Source organism: Centroberyx affinis, unplaced genomic scaffold (assembly GCF_046629955.1).
Source record: "Centroberyx affinis isolate AG114_WGS23_722 - 3 ecotype Tasmania unplaced genomic scaffold, CSIRO-AGI_Caff_v1 ptg002214l_1, whole genome shotgun sequence".
Taxonomy (NCBI): domain Eukaryota; kingdom Metazoa; phylum Chordata; class Actinopteri; order Beryciformes; family Berycidae; genus Centroberyx; species Centroberyx affinis.
Window position 1 is genome coordinate 1 of NW_027280516.1, and position 16889 is coordinate 16889.

The 16889-nt window shown below is 42.3% G+C and overlaps 1 protein-coding gene across 1 annotated transcript; it reads left to right on the plus strand.

The window, feature by feature from the left end:
* The first annotated feature begins 3457 nt into the window (after nt 1-3457).
* On the plus strand, nt 3458-13703 carry hs3st3b1a (heparan sulfate (glucosamine) 3-O-sulfotransferase 3B1a). Its single transcript, XM_071532576.1, has 2 exons — nt 3458-3957; nt 13085-13703. Exons 1-2 carry the CDS (start codon nt 3458-3460, stop codon nt 13701-13703), a joined length of 1119 nt encoding a protein of 372 aa, XP_071388677.1.
* The last annotated feature ends 3186 nt before the right edge of the window (nt 13704-16889 follow it).

Sequence of the window (16889 nt, forward strand, 5' to 3'; positions counted from 1 at the left end):
TATAGCTAAACACAAAACACAGAACACATTTTTGCATGTGTGTATGTATGTATGAATTTATGTGTGTGTGTATGTGTGTACAGAATGTGTACATACACAAGCACACACACGTAATACATGAGCAATAATAATCCTAAATGTGTTTGCCTGCAGTGTTTTAAATCTTAAGTTCTAGCCATGTGAAATAACTTGGATCCTTTCACACATATTTTTATTTCACTCAGACTGCCATTCAAAGTTCTCATGCCAATCGTAACATTGCCGGACATATTTTTATTTGACATATTACAGAGACGTTACTTTTCAGACCATTACTACCCTATTTCCCTATGTCTGACAGGCTCCATAAAAGTTGAGGCTAATAGCTTTCTAGTGTGTTTACACAAGGTCAGAACCAGTTGAATTGGTCGAAAAACTTTGGTTGTGACTCATACTTTGTTTTAAAAAAGGTCATGTCAGACAAACATATCCTGTAGCACTTCTAATCCTCTGAAAACAGGAGTGCGACGATTTCCTCACAGTTAGATTTCCTCATAGTTTGATCTCAACATACTGAAGTCCTATGTAAGCAACAACACAGAAATGTGGAAGATAATCTTTCAGTAACTTTTATGAAATGGCTACAAATAGAGGGATCTCATCTCTTCTGCTACTGTACTGACACAGAGCAAAATCTATTGGACTTAACAGCAACTTTAAGGCTAAAGTCAGGCTGTCCGGTGGTGGAAAAAGTACTCAAATCCTTTACTTAATGTTGTAGGTCTAACTACTCCATTTACTGTTGGGGAGTTTAAACTCTAACTATCCGTCCTATTTTATGATCTTATTGTATGTTTTGCATGTAAAACCTTATTCTGCAAAGTAACCAGTAATAGCCATCAGATAGATGTATTGGAGTAAAAAGTAGGTAATATTTCCCTGTGAAATGTAGTGGAGTAAAAGTCTCACAAAATGGAAATACTCAAATAAAGTGCCAGTAACTCAAAATTGTACTAAGTACAGTACTTGAGTAAATGTACTTTGTTATTTTCCACCTCTGGTTCTGACCTATTGTTTCTACACCTAAACTCAACCTTTCCACACCGAATCAGAGAGTTACTCTACATCACACACATAAACATGATCTGAAGGCAGACTGGAAAGGATGAACCACGAATGTGTGGATCGAAACCAAACACTTTAAGGAGCATGCATTCTTCCAAACAGGTGATCTTGTGCTCATGCACTGTGGAAACGCCACTAAAAGGAGTAGAGAACACACATACACACGCACATACATACCACACACACGCATATCATATATAGCAGTGTGTGAGAGATGAGATAAGGGGCTTAGAGGGGGAGGGGAGGGGGGTCTCTGGTGAAACTCTGACTGACATGGCAGCTCTGGGGTAATCTTGCTAATCCTGTGCTAGCTCAGGGGAGCAGTGGGTCTAGAGGCCTTTGACCTGCACGAGGAGGGTGCTAATAGACATACACACACACATACACACACACACACACAGACCAAACTTTTGGTGCCACCTTAAAATTCACATTCACACATCTTCATCATGTGACTGTGAATTCTAAGGGCGAACCACACACCTAAAAACAAAATGATTAACTTTTATGGCTCATTACAAAACACTGATTAGTACATTTGTTTATACAGAATTGCATTGTCAACTTCGTTGGAATGATTATAAGGACAATTGACAAGGATTATGAGGACAATTAACACTGACTCACTATGCCATTCATGCCACAATACCAGGGAAAGTGAAGAGTTGTTAAGCAGACGGCTGAACCGTGACACATCTTGTAAACCTTTAGTCAGCTGGTCTCGTGGGGCCAAAAAACAATAGTTTCTGTTGTAAAACAGATATTCTGAAGTGCTTCTCTTGGCAGAATGAGTCACGTAAACGAATGTGCTTATCTTGTCATATTATCTATGTATCGATATTAAAGTTTTACAGGATAATTAGGCTGTAAAGTCATCATAGTTTGTTTACTAGAGGACCAAGTTCTACATGATGGCTGTTGATCTTATCTGATTTTGGGCTATTTTATTAGTTCAAGTTCAAGTTTAGCCTATCTTCAGAGTCTAACATATTCTAAATGTCTCTACCTATTTTAAATTAGATGGGAATAAATCTGTAATAGCTAGAGTAGACTGGATGCTTAGAAAACAGATTATTTGATAATAAATGCTATATTTTGAAGAATAAATCTTTTCATTAATTAATCTATTCATTTGTGCTCCCATTCGACGGTTCATTCCTTTATAAAGGAAAATGAAAATGAACCAAGTTAACACTCTGATTAGCGGTGAGTTTATCAGGCCATACAGTGCTTCACTATGTGGCTGTAATCTGTTCAGGCTGCTGGGATTGGTCAGATCCACTGGCAGTCATCCGCCCTCCAGTCCTGCTATACTGAGGCGCGAGAGCTGCGTCAAGTCAGACAGAAAGAGACCGGAATATCTCTTCTGCCTTCAAAATAAAAGTGTGAAACCTGTCAAGTGAAAATTGAAATTGGCTAATTGAGTGTTGGGTTGTAAGGAACAACAAAAATCATCTGTTTATCCAAAATCGTCAGAGAAAACCAGCATCACTGTTTCGCATCAGAAATCACAGTAAAAACATCACATTTATTCATTTATTACTTGTATGGTTGGTGCAAATCTTGAACAAGATTAGAAGTTAATACGGTAGCCTACATGCTCAATTTAGTCCCATTTCCTTACCTTGTTGAAAAATGTATGTCTGCACTACCATCACATTATAGCCTAAGTTATTTTTTCTGTCATGACACCCTTATTTCCTACAGTCTATGTAGGCTGTAAATACAGTGGAATTATTATATTAAAAATGAAAACTGTAGCTGTAGGCCCTACTATAAAAGATTAGATTTTATTACAGCGCATGTATTTCCTGATTAAAAAGTGCCTTAATCACAGATTATATCTTAAATATATGCTTTATTTTCACTTTGGTAAACTTTGTCCTAGGCTTGCACAAAAAAACGTGTTCGTCAATAAGTTTTATTTTGAAACGTACTACCGGAAGTACTGTGTGTTATATATTCTCTCTAACTTAACGCGGTTGTCTATGCGCCTTAACTTGCCGCTGCTGTGTGCGCTCACACACTGTGAGCAAGTGATGGGAGACAAACTCAGTCCCTGACGCACGGCTGACTCACCTGGAGAGACTGTCATAGATTTTGTGATAATTTTTTTTCTCTGAAGAATAAAAACATCAAGCCTTCTCTCCATGCAAAACAGCAGTTAAAGCAGCAGGTAAATGCGCGTATTGCACAGTTCTAGCCTATATCAATTTCTGTTTATCTGTTTTGTGTCTTGGGAAACTGCGCACCGTCCGATCCTCTAGGATTTGAGCCATGGAAGAGGAGTGAGGAACTTTTTTTTTTGCCAAAATGCCTATTAACTGGAATATGACTTTTGTCCGGCGGTCCTATGGAATATAGTCCGATTTTACACAGCCTACATGTTGTGCCATCATCCCACGTGAAAAACAAACTCTTTGTATTCTGCATAATGCTGTCACTTTGGGTGTACATGATATATTGTTGTGTTGGCTACTGCTCAACCATGCCAAATCTGACGATCAGCGCTGTAAACAAACACGACGCCGAGAACGACGCTGAAGTTGACAATCAAGAGTCTTCTCTCGGGGCGTCCAGGGACTTGCTGAATAATGAAAACGATTTGGACAGCAGAGGAGAAGAGTGGGATGAAATTAGAGGCGAGGCGAGGGCGTTGGATGATAATGCCATGTCAGGTTTCCTCAATGAGTCGGAAAGTAAAAAGTTGCCCCAGGCGATCATCATCGGGGTGAAGAAGGGAGGGACCCGCGCGCTGCTGGAGTTTCTCCGCCTGCATCCCGACATCAGAGCGGTGGGAGCCGAGCCGCACTTCTTCGACCGCAACTACGACAAGGGACTGGAGTGGTACAGGTACTTTGGATTAGTATTTTAAACCTTTTATTTGTTAAGGGAAAGTCAACTGTGCATGCTCGCTCTTTTCCAGCACCACACATTTCCACCAGGCTTCAACTGTTGTCCACTAAGCAGCTGCATTGGACAGTTGGGGGTTTAGTGCCTTGCTCATGGGCTTCTCGATTGTGATTATTGGGGGGAACCTTACAGCAAAAAGCTCGCTTATTGACCCTTAGGCTATTGGCTATGATTAGGCTATTTATCATAAAACACAAACATCGATTGTTTCAAACTTCGGCCTTGTCTAAAGTGTTTTTTCTTTCTTTCTCAGTATCTTATCCCATTCAAAATGTATAGGCCTAACATTATCCGTTAGCAGTGATACAGTGGTATAGCTAAATAAAAAGGTGGGTAAACTACGATCATCATAAGGCAAACAATATAAACGAATATAAACAAAACTCTTGTTTTTCAAAAGCATTAATTTATGCTTTCACCCCTCTTAAAAGATCCTAACACAACCTATACCAGTTTGACACTTCTTATATTACATTACATTGCATTGCATTATGTTAATACGTCATGTCGTCTCATATTCATTCTAGCAGTAAAATTTAGTTTTCTGCAAAAGAAGTAAAAAAAGAAAATCAGCCACCAAAGTGAGATAGCCTGATTTTACATGTTTATAATGCAGTTTTAATGGTTTAATTGTTTCTCAGAAACAAGTGATATAGGCCTGCTTTATAAGGTGGTAGCCTAAGATAAGATCATAATATAATAAGAATAACATAATATTACTGTGTAACGTCATTCAATAAAAGTTTATTTACATCGAAACAAGTGAAATCTTCTCAGATTTTTTCCCCACATTTTTTTGAGGAGCATTGTATTTTAAGGCTCAATTAAATGACTTGTTAAGATAGACATTTTTTGCAGTTTAGTATATGTTCTATATAACTTATGTCAGCCTATAAAAGGAGGGTAAACTCTATTACACAAATAAAAAAGTGGATAAAACTATCTATTTATTCACAATCAGAAAAAAACTGCCTATTTTGGAGAGAAAGAATGAAGATAAAGGAGGATAAAAGAATGAAGAGAGTTAGAGGGAGTGCTTAAATTAGCCCATTCAGAAATCAGTTATGTGTAAGACATTTTGATGAATATATGCAATGATAATTTTGACAGTTAAATCTATGGCTTGGGCCTGAGGCCATTACAAGAAATGAAAAAAAAAAAAGTGAAGTAGAATAGAATATTCCCTTTGAAAAAGACAGAGAATTCACAGTAGTCAATCCAGTACGCCTATTAATGTTGATGGAAATGAAAATGAAACTCAGCTATTGGTCCAGCCAAGCAATCAAACACCGCTGAGAAGTGTGACCTCAGGTATTTATTACCCCAGGCGAGAGTGTTATATTCTAGATAGCCTAGTTTTTGTGTTGAGTCACTTGCTGTGCCCAGTGTGAAAAGTAGGATTGCAAGATGAATACTTTTAACTTCTACTCTGATATTCATTTATATTATATGCCATTTTTGTAGTTTTATCCAAAACACCTCACAGTGCTGTGAAAACATACATTTTTAATATGTCTGGGACTCAAACCTCTAACCCCACAGGTGTCAGTGCCAGGTTCTGGCCAGCCGGGCCACAGGACACCTCTTGCACATATTTCTGTAAACGCCAAAAACATTCCATTTGCACCGGTATTTTAGGCTACTCACCTCGCAGCCGGGTTCATTTACAAAGCACTATCGATTTTCTGCTGGTTTGCCTGACCTTCGCTCAGAGTTCCTGGAATTTTTATACATCTGCCCTTGGATCTGCGCCTGCTGTGGCTCTCTGAACAGGAGGGGGGCTACTAGGTAGAGCAAGATAACGGAGAGCTTCCATTTAGATATGACCTGAGTTTCTGACGCAGGTCAAAGAAAACAGCCTATATGGTTTACAGTTAGGAGTCAGCAGGTTACATCATGCCGTCATCCCCGAGCAGCCGGGAGCATGATTCAAGTGTATGAGATCCCATGGTATTGATCTGCGGCAGTAATTCGTTTTAGAACCTCACTCCAAACGGGCCTCAATGTCAAAGACGGAGATCAGGGAGCTGGGGCCGCTAACAGCTTCCGCATTACATAACGCAGCAATTTTTAATGTTGCATTCTCCATCATGATGTCTGTTATGCACGTAACGCCTATATCCCAGTATTCAAGCTGTTTATTGACTCAGCTGCACGCCTCAAACAGACAATGTGTGCACAATTATGCAACTTGTATCTTTTACGGGAATCTGATGCAATAAGTTACACACACACACACACACACACACACCATAATCCTAGAAGTTATTGATTTTTGGCGTACCCAAAATGTTCCTGGAAATGTTTGGGACTGAATGCGTTACATCAGAGGAGCCACGTTGTTAATAAGAGATAATAGGAGATACTGGTGTTTCAAGTGTCCATTTGACTGAGTCGAGGGATTAGCAGGCAATGTCAAAGGATCTAGACACTGTTTCAAAGCTGGCTCCATAAAGATACAATAGGGGAAGCGAAGCATTGTTCAAAGGACTTTTCGCTTAAGCTCCTTTAAGAATTTCCGGACAGGTTTAGGACATTTGTGGATGATCAGTCTGTGAAGAGTGGTCTATTGTCCATCTCTACTGACTGAGGAACGAGAACAAATTGAAATCGTCCTATGGGTTAAAATTCTTCACTTATTGCCCTAATTCTTCTGGCCGTTATCACAATCCACTGATCATCCATTGATGATTGATACAGGAGCAACCGATGCATATTAAACAGTGAGTTATGTCTGAGAAGAGAGTGAAAAGCTGTTTTTAAAGAGGGCGATGAAATGTGTAAATAATAGGTCGAAGGAACACATGTATAGAACTGAAACACGGCAGCTACTTGTTCACAGCGGCATCTGCATAATAAACAGTGTGCTCTATTTAGCGAGCGCGCTACCTGCGATGACGCCACCAGTGGATGCGGGAATATGTTTTATCTGGAGACTTGTGTAATGAAGGCTAGTTTCCCTGGAGTGGGGATCTGGCTAATTAAAACAGCTCGGCTTGAGTAGGCCCAGTCAGAGTGCAGCGCCTCTGATTGACCCCACACAGCAGAGTCAACCCTTAATGATCATTTAGTGGGGCTTGGAAAACCCCGCTTGTCTTTATGTTCGAGCACACCGATTCTGGTCGGTCATATAGGTTTTCTCGCACAACAACCATTACGCCACATTATACAACTTCATAACTGAACTCAGCAATGTTTTATGATGTTCTAGCTGTTTAACACTGCTTTATAAGGCCCATTAAATCTTTCATCACACATTCCCTAGTCCCTTATGATAAAAAAAAAAGTCCCTCTTAGTGGAGATAAGAGAAGAGCATAAAGCCAGGAGGAGGTGTGTGTTGACTTGATTGCCAATATGTTTCACTCCACTGCCTCCAGACTAATGGAGAGCGGTACTGTAGCTTGAGGAGAGGGGCAGACGGCTGGGTGGGCTTATCAACTCCTGCGGTGGCATTGAGTTGTGCCCACACCATTTATCTGCTGTGATTGGTGTGTCCGTCCTGCTGGAGGTCTGCTGTGTCCGTCCTGCTGGAGCCCCCGCATAGAGGAGAGGCCCAGCACAGCAGGGACACCCACCACAATATAGCACGCTTTCACCCACAGGCAGAAAAAGAGAAGCAGGCAGACAATTGTGCACGCTTACTCTCACACAGCACAGAAGGCAACTCCCAAAGCCGTGGGAACAGTTTCCTCCTTGGCCCCTCCTTTCTTTAATAATAGCTGTCTCATCATCCCAACATTTCCTATCCTATGTCTTCTTTTTTGACATTTTTACTGCTCGCCTACTGAATCCTCAAATCAAGGTCTTTCGGGGTGCTATAGATGGTACTTATTTGCTGAAATTGTGTTTTTCTCTCGAGGTTCCATATATAAAACAATGAGCAGTCCTCTTACTATAACTCACTGAGGGTGTCAGAGAAGATGGCCTAATCCTCCACAGAGCCCCAGGGAGGCTTACTGCAGGCCAGTGGCAGATAGAGGGCAGTAAATTTAAAGTGAGTCTTTAGAAAGTGCAGCAGTATTATGGAGCTCAATGAAAGGGGATGCTGGAGAACCCCTGAGGTCTCCATTAACCCTAATGATAAAAGAGCAGACAATTAGTGTGAAACATGTTTTCTCTGCCTTCACTTTGTATGCAAATGTGCTCAGAAGGGTGAAAGTGCCCTTTGACGAAGCCCAGCAGGAGTCCATCAGAAAGAGCATTCATTGGAAACTCGCCCAAGAAAAGACTCAAACACTAAAGCTTCAGCTTTTTACCCCGAAAGTTGACTTTCCTCCGAGGCATCTCCGAGTGGAAAGTTGCATTTCCCAGGAGTAGGTTCACGTAAGTCCAACAGTGGTGTTTTGCTTACTCAACACTCTTAGCTCTTTGCCAGGACACAGGGGGATTGGTGTAAGTAAGAGAGCTCTCAATTTAGGTATTTCCCAGCTCAAACTAATGTGTCAGCACATCGACGGGAAAAGAGGAGAAAACCACATTGATAACGAATAGAAACAATTCACATATGGGAGCTGTTGTTGCAAACATACCTAAAATACTTTCAGAGGCCGTACAACCTTGCACTTTAAAATTTGGCAACCTGCAAAAACCAAATCCTGCTAGTCTGTCATAATTTATCAGATTGTTTCTTCTGTTAGACAGATGTGATACTGGCATTCCTAGAATAGGTCCACTACAATGTCAATACTGGCAATGTGTACTTCTCTCTATTCTGGAAATTGAAGATTTAATTTGCTGGAATAACCCCGTTGGCTTTTGCCTGAGGCAATTTGTCAAACCGCAGCACTTATTACGGCACTTTGGAAACCACCAAAACGTAAAGAGGGCATTCTGTTGTTCACTCCATTATATCCCCCCGGAGCTTCTGACTTCCTCATCGCTCTCTTTTGTAGCGTCTTCAGAGAGAATCTGTTGTTTCCTGTCTCTCTCATTCTCTCCACTGCAGAGGCTCCTTGACAGCCAGTCAGAGGAACTTTGAAATACTCCAATCTGCCTCAGCCATCTCTGTTTTGTTTCTTTGAAGTCTTGTTTGCTTTTGCTGATCCTCTCAGACCAGCACAGCCCTGCGGGGAGATTACCTATGTGGTTGCACCAACCACTTTATACGTCGGAAACATAGCATGGATACAGAGAATGGATTTCTACACCCATTAAAATGTCTCCATGCACTGATATTTATTTGATCATGTAGCAATCATTCTGATGGATATTTGATAACTTTCACATTGTGCCCTGTGAGAAATAGTTGAGTGTGATTAGTTTAGTGTGGTTGGCTTGCTCTTTTCCAGCACCACCACCCTGATAAAAAGTGCTTGCCGGTTCTATAAACAACTGACAGTCAGAATTGTTATGTGTTAATGCAAGGCTGACAGTTGTGTGAGGGAAGCCAGAATGGCTCACACACTATGCCGCCTCCTCCTCCTCTCCTCAAACTGGGCCTGTCTCCATCAGACAGCCAGGTGGCCTTGAGTTCTGCATACTGACAGTAATAATGGAGGATGGGAAAAAGGCTTTCTCCGCACTATCATTGCCGTCAGGAATGCTGCTGAGATTCTTGGACGCCGTTCAACTCCACAAGAAGGCCCGGAGTGCAAAGCGTGATGGCGACTTTCACAGGCGTGATAAGATGGCTTGCAATAGCCAGAGAACACCCTCCCTAAAGATCCTTTCCCCTTTGATTTATGTCTGGAACTTGTCTCACAGTAAGTCGGTCAGATTATTCTGAGTGGCTGCATACCACCACCTCTCATCTTGTCTTTGAGAAGGAATGATTCCCACAGTAGCACACCCGTACTGAGCTCACCCCCTCTCCGAGCTGCGGTAGAAGATTAGAACTGATCATGACATTAGATGATGGTGAGGTTTTTGATGGAGCCCTCTCCGTTGTCACGGGGGTTTGATGAGCTGAAATATAGATGCTGATTGCAGTCAGTCGAGCAGAATACTGCAGGATACAAGAAATATAAAGTCCTTGTTCGAGTTTTCTGTACCATGCTTGCTCCTTGCTTTGGTTAATTCATCACTGAGTGCATCGTTCAGCAGCAAAGCACAAGCCACACGCAGCAGTGTTGTAAATTCCTACCTTTGAACCTGCCTCCTGATAGCAGCAAATGTAAACAACGCATAGGCTTTCAAACGCTGTCTCCCCTTTAATGGACACACCTGACTGCCCAGCAGACAAAACACAGGGAAATTACACAACACGCCGCTCTTGGATTAATGTCTGTCTCTAGGTTTCGGTAGGGGTTATTTATCTCGTGCCTCTGCTGCAGGAAAATGCCGACACAGCATCTGAAGTGGCCAGTGACTTCGAAGTAGCGGAGAGAGTGATGTCGTCAGTATTGGCTTCAGGGTCAGGGGTTTAACCTATGCAATCTCTGTCCTCCACCAGCACACCTCTCTCCTCCTGATTCCATCTAATCCCCTCTTTCCTCCTCCTACTCCTGCCTCTCTCTCTCTCTTTCTCTCTCTCTCTTGCTTTATCTCATTCTCTTAACCGTCTCCCTCTCTGCCTCTCCCTGTTATCTTCCTGGCCCTGCTGTTCTCCGGTGTGTTTTAAAGGACGGGTTAGAGGGCAGAGGATGTTTATGTGTTTCCCACTGTATGTTCAAGCATCATTATCAACATTTTTTTTGTATACCAATTACAGGTAGAACTCTTAAAAATGCAAACTCACAGGTAAATGCATTTGCAGTTCACATAAGTGCTAGTCAGTCAGTCCATTCTCACAATCAGTTTCAGAATGAAAAAATGTATTTGATTTAATGAAATGAAAATTATGCAAAATCCATAGTGGGGCAAAAGTCATCATGCTTTAGTCCAATTCTGGACTGGACCTAAAGAATGTGTCCAGTTTTTTACTCTGCTGAAATGGAATGATCTATGCCTTTGCATGGCTGATTGATAGATGAAGATACACTGAAACCTTTTGGTTCCAGGCGACATTGTTTATTAAGCAGAACAAATTGTGAAAGCTACATCTGCCCCCCTAAGGCAACGCTCTCACTCCTCCCTCAGTCAGAGATGTTCTCCCATGCTCCATCTCTGCTAGGATGAATAATGCATGTACTTCTCACATAGATTGTTTTGCTCGGGGACTAAGTGGAAAGTTTGATTGGTAGTAAGTTTTCGAGTCCCCCGAGGCCCTTGAGGAAGGCCTACAGCGCTCCACTTGTGTGTATCCAAGAGATGCAGCGGATAATTGCAGGGGATTCTGATATAGTTGTTTGTGTCTTTCATACCTATTACCTTGATTGGGTTTGGGGTTTTTCCACCGCGTACAACAGTGGCTAAGGCTCTCAGGGAGAGGAGAGTGGAATAAATGTGTGGGACCTCCGCGGAAGGAAAGCGGAAGTTACATTAGTGAGGTGATGAAATTGCTTAAGAAAGAGAAGCCCTTGTGTGTTTGTATGGCACTAATGAGGTATAGGTGATGCTGGATTTTCCTGTAGCCACTAGAGCTTCTCCCAAGGCTCTGCACTGCAAAATCCTGCCCAGACCTTTTTCTGCTTGTTTCCACTACATAAATTTGTAAGCTATCGGGTTGTATGGGAGAATGATACTGAACTGAAGCTCCGTGTGCTTGTGCCAACAGATGGTTGGAAATTATGTTAATCATTTTAATGACAAGGCTGCTCTGTCTTCACGTTGTTCTATTTAGATTAACTGCTCACTATCAAAAAAGAAAAGAAAATTAACAAATACGATGACAACTGAAGACATTCTGACTGGCTGAGGACTTTGGTATGTCAGTGGCTGATGTATGTCTTTACGTAACATCCCGGCGTGTTTTTTATCCAGCCACACATAATATCCATATTCAGGAAGTGTTCAGTAAAGGGTTTATGATTTCATTTGGTCCCTTTTCAAATTTAATTCTGTCTTCTATACATACAGTATATAGTGTAGGGTTTTATATAACCAAATGTATGTAGGGCGGCGGTTTTCTTTGGTGCTTCCTCTTGATGTGGATTAACTACTTTCCTTAGACACTCAACATGAGTCATATCATGGCCATCTTCACCACTGGCTTCTCTCCCTCCCTCTCTCCCTCTCTCCCTCTCTCTCTCTCTCTTTCTCTCTCCCCTCTCTCTCTCTCCCTGTCTCTCTCTCTCCCTCTCTCTCTCCCCGTCTCTCTCTCTCTCTCTCTCTCTCTCCCTCCCTTTCTCTCTCTCTCCCTCTCTCTCTCTCTCTCTCTGTCTCTCTCTCCCTCCCTTTCTCTCTCTCTCTCTCTCTCTCTCTCTCTCTCAGCCACCCAGTCAGCCAACAAGGCAGTCAACCATCCTCTAATGCTCCAGTGTGTTTGGCTTAGTCCTAATCCCCCTTGGCTCACTTTAGCCATTATCCAGTCAGGGCTGCAGTTAACAGGCTATATTATGATCAACCAGAGCCATCCTGGGTCAGGACGCTATCCAGTCATGGCAGTAGAGAGATCCTTAGCTATGCAGCCTCTCCTTAGGAATGCAAGGCTTCTCCAAATCTAAGCATTTTTACACAAAAACATCGTATGCTAATATAATTGACATATATGAGATGAGAAATACAGCCATAGTCACCAGACTTGGCATGACATTAAGAAGCATAATACTGCCTATTCATAGTTAACCCTTTCATTGTATAATGCAATCAAGGTGTGGAATATTTCAGTGTGAGGATTGTGGGGTTTGAGGTCTTAAAGTAAGATTAAATGAAGCAGCGGGAGATGAATGTCTTCCTTTCGGGTCTGAATTTAGAACATGTCATGAACTGTGTATTGTGTTCACACGCAATCACAGATGATGGACAGGATTCCTATTCTACACACCAAGCCCTGTCACTTCAGGTACACTCTCAGGCTGCGTTAATGCAGCTCTTGTTGCCTACGATTGTCGTCCCGCCTGTCAGTCTTTTTAAATCTGCCATGGAGAAACTGTGTCAAAGTTAATCTCATCCTACTGTGTGGTAGCTTCTGATGGCATTAAAAGGTACAATGGAATGTGCAATGGCATGAACGTACCATGCTGTTGTTTGTGTGGCCCACAGTATCTGCTATGCAATTGTAATCTCGGTATTTGTATCCCCCCTTAGGGAATTGATGCCCAAGACGTTGGAGGGCCAGATGACCATGGAGAAGACCCCCAGCTACTATGTAACCAAGGAGGTCCCGGCTCGAATCTACACCATGTCCAAGGACACAAAGCTGATCGTGGTAGTCCGGGATCCTGTCACACGGGCCATCTCAGACTACACCCAGACCCGCTCCAAGAAGCCCGACATCCCCTCTTTCGAGAGCCTGACCTTTAAGAACGCGACGGTGGGTCTGATTGACACCACATGGAGCGCCGTTCAGATTGGCATGTACGCCAAGCACCTTGAGCGCTGGCTGCAGTACTTCCCCATGGAGCAGCTGCTGTTTGTGAGCGGAGAGCGTCTGATTAGCGACCCTGCTGGGGAGATGGCACGCGTCCAGGACTTTCTGGGACTCAGGAGAGTGGTCACTGACAAGCATTTCCACTTCAACCCAGCTAAGGGCTTTCCCTGTCTCAAGAGACCTGAGGGGAACAGCAAGCCCCACTGCCTGGGCAAAACCAAAGGGAGGACCCATCCTAATATTGACCCAGAGGTGGTGCAGAGGCTAAGGGACTTTTATAAACCCTTTAACAGTAAGTTTTACCAGATGACTGGTCATGACTTCGGCTGGGACTGAGAGACAAACCACTACCACAGACTCATGCTGGTCCCTTGTCTGTGTCTTTTTTTTTTCTAATTTTAACATTTTGGAGATATTGTTATACAGTGTATGTACAGTATTTGGTGTATGTGTAAAAAGTACAGAAGTCTATTTTATGATAATTTATTTCTATGATATTAACTCACTAAGCTGCCTACCCATGTTCTTTCATGATCTACCACACATTTTATGTTTCAGTTTTAATCCTCATTCAAGCACATTTTGTATTAATTTTACATTACCGTCTTATTTTAGAATTCATATTATAGAATACAAAACATGTTTCTTAAAGCACAATGTTCTTTTACGGGTATTACAAGCAGGGTCAGTATCCTTTTTTTTTACCAGAACAATTTTTTGGCTTCATGTGGATTACCACTTTTCTTTTCCCAATCCAAATGCCGGTTTTGCTTCAGCTTCTTAAGCTGAAAGTGATCCAACTTTACAGGGAACTGGTAATATCCCCTTAACATTTGCCTGACCCTCAGAGGTCTATGGGCCCACTTAGTCAGGTCGATACAGGCCTCAGCTGATCCAGTGCCACTTGCCAGGTGGATCAATACAGTAATAGCTCCTCATCATGTCAATTAGACCTGAGTGATGGCACTGCCTTGATCTCCAGAGCACTGCAATAAAACACGGATCCATCAAGGAATTAATGGCAGTACGTTTATGGTTGACCCTTGTGCCAGCTTCAAGGTAATAGTTCCACCACAAAAGTTTCTACTTAACCACTATTTTTCATTGTTTTTCCTTTGTAAAGGAAAGTTGATTAGAATCCAATAGAGGGCCTGGGCATGATACTTGTGTTTTTTTTTAATCCATTTTCCAAAAAGCTGCTACTACAGGCTTCATAACGCCTAATCACTGTTCATTCATAGCTCTTTCCAAATGGAAAATGATCCATATGAGTCAATCACATACATTGATCTGTATTGAAATATCTCTCATAGATCATCCTGTACAGGTTTCTTACCATAGGCGATACTAGACATTGTGTTAATGATGACCTTACTGCCCCATAAATACATCAGTGTAACAGTCCAATGAAACTAACTACCGAGAGAGCGTTCCTCCAGATCTCTGTATTCCAGTTTCAGTGGTGGGTAAAGGGAGTTTAAGTCTACCTACCTAGAGCCAAAATGCCCTATCTAAGATTCATGTATGGTTGAGTTTTATTCAACCTTTAGAAACATACAGTTGTCAACATTTTTACAGAAGTCATTCCACGATGATGTATTGTAACCCTGTTGATGTAGAAGCACTATTTTGCTGTATGTGTTATTTTACAAAGCTGGAAATGAAGCAGGTTTGACTGAGGAGTCAATTAGAAGGAGCAGTCATGTTATTTCTTTGAAGTAAGAAATAAATATGTTTTACCAAAATCGTAAAATGCTGTCTTTGTCATCGTGTGGTTTACCATAATAAAATACTCTGCATTTGGAGCTGCAGTGCAGACGTCGTTAGATTTAATTGGACGCACTATCATATTTTCTGCTGCTTTAATTGTGCTTCTTCTTTTTTTCTCCTTCTCCTCCTACCTTACCTGTATGGATTCCTGGACCCCTGTAGGCACGGTCTGCTGCTGTGTCTAATTCACCATCTTGCACATTATTGAGCTAACGGGCTAATTAGCACAGCGCTGTTCACTGTGTTAGCAGTCTTACGTCTTACGCTGCTGCTCCCACCAATGGGAAGGTTTTGTTGCCATGACCCCAGCAAACACACAACAGTGTCAGGTTTCTCATCCCTGGAGAAGTGACAGATTATGAACAACACTGGCATTCCTTTAAGCCCCTGGGTGACACTTGACACTCCACACCCTGCCGTGTGAAGTGAGGTCGGGTTTCCAGCCAGCGTTTACCACTGGATGTGTTCATGTGGATGTAAACATGGGAGATTTTTTTTCCTGTTTGTGTGTTTGATCCGCGACCTGAAGCACAACAGGTCAGGCTCTCTTTGTGAAGCTGATTGTCACACAAACAGGTGCTCAGTGCTGCTAATGATCCGCTGTCCAGGAGCAGTCCTATGTAGTGCATGATATTTAGTTTTATTCCATAAGAATTTAGTGAATATTTACAGTACAACGTCATATTTTAAGGAGGCAGCGTAACCTGTCGACACTCAAAATGCACTTGACTCTTGACAGCCTGTCCCATCCATCATGCAGCGCTGCTCCAACACCGGAGCAAAGGTTATGGTTCAAGTGAGAAATGAATCACCCCACTCTATTAACGAACAACCTTTATTTAACTCTCCAGCAAAACACCCTCATTTACCTGGGCTGCCTAGGGTGATAAAGCCAGTCTCCCTGGTGGCAGGCTAGCAGTCTGATCACTGAGGAAGCAGCTCCCTCTGCAATTACAGGGATAGAGGAGGGGTGCTGTAATTGCCAGGCTCCCAACTGGGGAATTGTTGTTAGCACACATCCCTCCAGGCTGTTGTAAGGCAGGTTGCTTTTGTTTGAAGGTTGGGAAAACATGGAGAATAGACACCTGGCAGCCCTGAGCACTGAACGACTTCACACATCTACTTGGCAGCTTCTTCCGGGGAATAGAATCAGAGCTGCTGAATAAAAGTGAAAGAAAATAAAACATCATACAACAGCAGATTGTTTGGTTTAGAGAACAAATGTACGGGAATTTGGAGTTTGGGTGCAGTCAGCAGGATAAACTGTAGCCTGATTAAGAATGCACGACTGTCTCTATATTCTACATTGTAAGCCCATTTTTACCAAGATGTCAATCATAGAAGAACTGAGCTAAACGGGTTTGTGCTGCTCCCTGCCTCCAGAAAACAATTGCAAGTTGCTCCATGTCTGACTTAATGTGCACTGCCATTCTATGTCACTGAAATCTGTCACTCCTGTTAGTTAGTGGCTTAGGGATTAGCCAGTTTCTTCAAAGACACTTTTTGTTTTTTCTGCCTTTATTTGACATTAGAGAAAGAAAGATTGGGAGAGAGAGACAGGGGGGATGCGATGCAACAAACTGGATTCGAACCCTGGACATTTTGTAAGCACCTTAGTCAACTGAGCCACCTGGATGCTTCCTGCAAAACCACTTCCGTTAGCAAAATCCATGAGTACAATGGTGCAAAGCTTATGGACCTAAAGTAAGCAGACAAACTGGTTCAGTAGTGGGACACTGTGCAGGAATGGGT